The sequence below is a fragment of the Strix uralensis genome, chromosome 22 (genome assembly GCF_047716275.1).
Source record: "Strix uralensis isolate ZFMK-TIS-50842 chromosome 22, bStrUra1, whole genome shotgun sequence".
Lineage (NCBI taxonomy): Eukaryota > Metazoa > Chordata > Aves > Strigiformes > Strigidae > Strix > Strix uralensis.
This window is the reverse complement of record NC_133993.1, coordinates 4,966,706-4,972,705: the sequence shown is the minus strand read 5'-3', so window position 1 is coordinate 4,972,705 and position 6,000 is coordinate 4,966,706. Positions and strand designations below refer to the sequence as shown.

Below are 6,000 nucleotides of genomic sequence, written 5' to 3'. Positions count from 1 at the left end.
GCACAGAGACACAACAAGGCAAGGTCTCCTTGTGCCCTCACCCCCTTGCACCCAGAGCAACACCCTTCTCCTTTGGCAGCTTGGGGCGTGTCCGCAGAGGGAAGGACCACATGGAGGCCAGGCTTGAATGCAGCAGAACTTTAATGAGTCAAAAGAAGGAAACAAAATCACTCCAAGTGGAGGTCAGAAGTGCAGCAAGCCCTGGGGGCAGCTGAGAATCTGCAGTCCTTGGCCATAGAGAAGTTCCTGCATGATGTCTGTCTGCCTGTCCGAGGGAGGAAGACGAGATAGATGGGCCTTCCCCAGTTGGTGCTGGGGTGTGTGAGGGGAGAGGTAGTAAACAAAGAAAATGGAAAGAAAGACAAAACCATTCAGCTATCCTGAAAACAACCTCCAAAATGTTGATCCTCTGCTCAGCACCATGTTCGGAGTTCCTCAAGGTGTGTCTGTGGGGCTTTGACAGCACCTTTAACAGGGGGGGCACCTTCTGCCACAGTAGCGGCTGGTAATGCAGGAGAGGTCAAAGCCCCCAGAGTTGATGGGCACTCCGTCACAGCTGAGGATGCTGCCAACGGCAGCGGAGGTGGAGGAGCCCACAACGGTGTTCTGTGGGAAGGAGCTGAGGATGGGGCCGGGCAGGGTCACCACCACGGGGGAGGGCTGGATGGCAACGGTGGAGCTCTGGCACTGCCTGACACAGGGCTCATTGCAGCTGTTGGCCAGCGGGGTCGGGCCGCAGGGCCGGCATGGCAGGCACTGGTCGTAGCAGGACATGTCTCTGAGGGTGGAGGTGCACCTGGGAGAGAGGGCAGGGAGGAAGCAGAGCACAAGGGTGGGTGAGGAGCTGACTCGTTACCCTGTCATAAAGAGCCAAGGACAATACTTACTGGGGAGATGGAAGCTTTGACAAGGGACACACTGTCTTCATTCCCCAACAAAGTTCAGCCTGGCCCAACAAAGATCTCTCCTAATGCATAAACTAAAACCCCTCCATCTTTCTCCAACCAGACCTGGTCCTCATTTCCCTCTGTCATGACAAGAAAATCCAAACCCCAGGACAGGACAGAGCAATATCGTGTTTATCAAGTGCAGATCTCACTGTGGAAGAGGAGGAGAAGGGGCTTCAGACTCACCTGGTTCCCAAGCAGAAGGAGCCAAGAGAAGTGCATGAGAGAGCAGGGACTTGGGCTGCCTTTTATACCTGCCCTTCACTGCCGCAGGACCAGAGGCACCTTTGCAGAGGTAACAATTTTCTGACAAGCTCATCTTGAATGCAAACCATCGCAGCTAATGCTATGGGCTGTGCTTTCATTTCCTGCACTGCTCCTTTTCATTTCCAGGTTTGTGCCATGCCCATTCCCCAGTGAAGGCTTGTTCTGAGCACTGGGATGAAAGGCCCCAGGATTTCTAGGGCAGGAATGCAGCAGTGCTGGCAGAAGTCTCAGCTCAACTGTTGAATGTTTCCAGAGCAGGCAAGTGATGTCAGTCTGGATCACTCCGGTGGGGCTGTTTGAAATGTTGTTTCTGAGGAAGAAGCTCCAGCCATCCTCAGCTGGATGCCATGGGCTCCCATGCATGAGATTGTGCCATGTCATTGTCTTTCCCTGCCTCCCTCCTCAGCTCACCTCAGTGGTCACTTGTTACCTCCCCAAATGTAGGTGTTGTGCTGCTGGGGTTTCACCCCATCCTGCCTAACACTGCCCAGTGCCCAGGGATCCTCAGCAGAGTCTGTGGTCCGTTGTGTTCCCATTTGTGTTCTTTTCTTGTGTTTACTTGTAAGGAGATGGGTTTGTGGGGATGTAGATGGGAACACATATTTTTATATAATTCCACCCTGGTGTTCATGAGCCTATGTGCTTCCTTATGTGTCCTTCATCACGAGGGAATGTGCTGCTCATGGCCTGGACACTCTCCTCTGCTCTATCCATGAGCACCACAGAGCAGCATGTTCCAAGGGTCAGAAAGAGTGTGAGAGCAGCTGAACGGTGATGGCACCAGCCTGCTAGAGATGTGTCCAGGGAAGAGACACTGAATTTTCCAAATGAGATGGCAGGGACACAGGACAGCAGGCTATCATGACAGTCATTACTCAGTGACTCATGGTCTTGTACATTTTCTTTCTTCCATGTCTTAGCACAGTTAGCTTTTGTTAATACCACCGTTTCCTCCACTGACCTCTGCTTCTCAGCATAGCTGCTAGGGGTAGGAGTCACCTCTTTGGAATTTTGCCATTTCAGAGTCAGGGGAAGGACTTCTGCTCACCCACTTGAAAGGTGTATGATGAAGTCCTCTTATCTCAGTTCCTCAGCTTACCCCCCATTTTTGGACAGAGTAAAGGTTCTTGGGAGAGAGACATGGCCCATCTTGCCTCATAGACATGATTAAAAACCCACTAGAAGTGCAATGTTGTCTTTACAGACTAAGGCAGGAAGCTAGTGAGAAGCTTAGATGAAAAAGTCAGACATCTCTACTTGGGCAGAGGCACCCATGCCTCAGTGGTTGAAGGCAAAATCCTCTCAGTTGAAACCCCCTCAAGGTAGCTCTGTTGAGAACCCCGGTGAACTGAGGGGTTTCATCTATGCCCTCCCTGCAGATAAAGGAGGATTCTTGATTAATGCTCTAGGGGAGAACGAATCTCATCCTCAGGTAGGTATCTAAGACAGTTGGATCTGAACCACCATCTGAAGGATCCCTTTCCCTCCTTTCTCCCTCCTTAGGAATTTACATACCAGAAGTCTCATGTGGCTTAAGAGTAGAGAAATCCCCCTTAATCCAGCTCTCCTTAAACATGTAAGGCATTGGAAGTGTTTGCTAGAAGTCTTGGGCAGGCTTCACTCACCAGCTCAGCCAATGGGAATGATCCAGATGACATCTCTTCATGCACCATTCTCCAGATGTCCCCTTGGCTGAGGGAGAACATTGGAGAGAGGTTGATTTATTGGAGGAGCTCTTGAAAGAGGAGCTGCTTCAAGTATACTTGAAATATAAATGAATATAAATCAAGTTATATACATTGCAGTAAAATACAAAAATAAAAATAACGTTACTGGTTTCTATACACTGACAAAGTCAGGGGGTCTTGAGAGGTGTACTGGTCTTGTAATTTCACAGAATCACAGAATCATCAAGGTTGGAAAAGACCTTGAAAATCATCCAGTCCAACCATTAACCTCACACTGACAGTTCTCAACTCCACCAGATCCCTCAGCGCTGGGTCAACTCGACTCTTAAACCCCTCCAGGGATGGGGACTGCCCCCCTGCCCTGGGCAGCCCATTCCAATGCCCAACAACCCCTTCTGCAAAGAAATCCTTCCTAAGAGCCACTCTGACCCTGCCCTGGCACAGCTTGAGGCCATTCCCTCTTGTCCTATCACTTGTTAGTTCGTTAAAGAGACTCATCCCCACCTTTCTCCAACCTCCTTTCAGGTAGTTGTAGAGGGTGATGAGGTCTCCCCTCAGCCTCCTCTTCTCCAGACTAAACAACCCCAGTTCCCTCAGCTGCTCCGCACCAGACTTGTGCTCCAGACCCTGCACCAGCTCCGTTGCCCTTCTCTGGACACGCTCGAGTCATTCAATGGCCTTTTTGGAGTGAGGGGCCCAAAACTGAACACAGTAATCGAGGTGCGGCCTCACCAGTGCCGAGTACAGGGGTAAGATCCCTTCTCTCACCCTGCTGGTCACACTATTGCTGATACAAGCCAGGATGCCATTGGCCTTTCTGTGGGGCCACCTGGGCACACTGCTGGCTCATGTTCAGCCGGCTGTCAATGAACACCCCCAGGTCCCTCCCTGACTGGCAGCTCTCCAGCCACTCCTCCCCAAGCCTGTAGCGCTGCTGGGGGTTGTTGTGGCCCAAGTGCAGCACCCGGCATTTGGCCTTATTGAAACTCCCCCAGTTGGCCTCAGCCCGTCGCTCCAGCCTGTCCAGATCCCTCTGCAGAGCCTCCCTACCCTCGAGCAGATCAACACACCCAACTGGGTGTCATCTGCAAACTTACTGAGGGTGCAGTTGATCCCCTCGTCTAGATCATCAATAAAGATGTTAAACAGGAGTGGCCCCAAAACCCAGCCCTGGGGGACACCACTCGTGACCGGCCGCCAACCGGATTTGACTCCATTCACCACAACTCTTTGGGCCCGGCCAGACAGTCAGATTTTCACCCAGGAAAGCTTGTGCCCATCCAAGCTGCAAGCAGCCAGTTTTGCCAGGAGAATGATGTGGGAAACGGTGTCAAAGGCCTTACTAAAGTCAAGGTAGACAACATGCCCAGACTTTCCCTCATCCAATAAGCGGGTCACCCTGTCATAGAAGACGATCAGCTTTGTCAAGCAGGACCTGCCTTTCCTAAACCCATGTTGACTGGGCCTGATCATCTGGTTGTCCGGCATGTGTTGTGTGATGGTGCTCAGGATGAGCTGCTCCATCAGCTTCCCGGGCACCAAAGTCAAGCTGATAGGCCTGTAATTTCCCAGATCATCCTTCCGACCCTTCTTATATATGGGCGTCACATTGGCCAGTTTCCAATCTGTTGAGACCTCCCCGGTCAGCCAGGACTGCTGGGAAATGATGGAAAGCAGTTTGCCGAGCACCCCAGCCAGCTCCTTCATCACCCTCGGGTGTATCCCATCCAGTCCCATAGACTTGTGTATGTCTGTGTGATGCAGTAGGTCACTGACTGTCTCCTCGATTGTGGGGGGGTCGTTCTCCCAGTCTCTGTCTTCTGGTTGAGGAGGCTGGATTCCCTCAGTACAGCTAGTCTTGTTATTAAAGACTGAGGCAAAGAAGCCATTAAGCACCTCAGCCTTTTCCTCATCACTTGTTACCATGTTTCCTCCTGCGTGTAGCAGGGGATGGAGGCTCTCCCCGGTCTTTCTTTTGCTGTTGATGTACTTATAGAAACATTTCTTGTTATCTTTGACGGCTGAAGCCAAATTAATTTCTAGCTGGGCTTTAGACCTCCTGATTTCTGCCCTGCATAGCCTTACAGCATCTTTGTAATCATTGTGAATCACTAGCCCCTTCTTCCAAAGGCCATAAACTCTCCTTTTCTCCCTGAGTTGCAGCCAAAGCTCCCTGTTTAGCCAGGGAAGTCTTCTCTGGTGCCAGCTTCTCTTATAGCACCTGGTGACAGCCTGCTCCTGTGCCATTAAGACTTCCTTCTTAAAGAGTGTCCAGCCTTCCTGGACCCCTATACTCTTCAGGACCGTCTCCCAAGGGATTCTCTCAAGCAGGTGCCTAAACAAGTCAAAGTCAGCCCTTGGGAAGTCCAGGATGGCAGTTCTGCTGCCCCCTCTCCTGGCCTCTCTAAGAATAGAGAACTCCATTATTTCAGGACTGCTGTGCCCTAGTCAACCTCCAACCACCACATCATCCACCAGTCCTTCTCTGTTCACAAAGAGGAGATCCAGCAGGGCACCTTCTCTGCTCGGTTCACTCACCAGCTGTGTCAGGAAGTTATCTCCCACACATTCCAGGAATCTCTGGGACTGGTCCTGCTCTGCTGTGTTGTATTTCCAGCAGATGCCTGCGAAGTTAAAGTCTCCCACAAGAACAAGGGCAAGCGATCATGAGATTACTCCTAAGTGCCTATAGAATATTTCATCCACCTCTCTGTCCTGGTTGGGTGGCCTATAGTAGACTCCTACTACAACATCTGCCCTGTTGGCCTTCCCCCTGATTCTAATGCAAAGACACTCCACCCTGTCTTCACTACACATGTGATCGAAGCAATCCTAACAGTCCCTAACATACAGTGCCGCGCCACCCCACCGCCTCTCCTGCCTTATCTGTCCCTTCTAAAGAGCTTGTGGCCATCAACTGGCGTACTCCAGTCATGGGAGACATCCCACCATGTTTCTGGAATAGTCACTACATCATAATTTTCCTGTTGCATCACAGCTTCAAGCTCCTCCTGTTTGTTACCCATGCTGTGTGCATTGGTATAGATGCACTTCAGATGGATTGATGTCCCCAGCACCTTTTTGCATTTAGAGGTCCT

At 51.1% G+C, this 6,000-nt stretch overlaps 1 protein-coding gene across 1 annotated transcript; it reads right to left on the bottom strand.

Annotated features, from left to right (window-relative positions):
- Positions 1–468: 468 nt before the first annotated feature.
- On the bottom strand, positions 469–1,193 carry LOC141953721 (feather keratin Cos1-2-like). Its single transcript, XM_074892513.1, has 2 exons — positions 1,123–1,193; positions 469–778 (listed from the first exon to the last, which is right to left on the bottom strand). The coding sequence occupies exons 1-2, from the start codon at positions 1,167–1,169 to the stop codon at positions 469–471; spliced, it is 357 nt and encodes a 118-aa protein (XP_074748614.1). The 5' UTR covers positions 1,170–1,193.
- Between the last annotated feature and the right edge of the window lie 4,807 nt (positions 1,194–6,000).

Coding starts and splice junctions, on each gene's coding strand:
- LOC141953721 (XM_074892513.1), bottom strand. CDS start 1,169: ATGCACTTCTCTTGGCTCCTTCTGCTTGGGAACCAGGTGAGTCTGAA. Junction 779..1,122: donor GGGAACCAGGTGAGTCTGAA/GCCCCTTCTCCT, acceptor CTCCACCCTCAG/AGACATGTCCTGCTACGACC.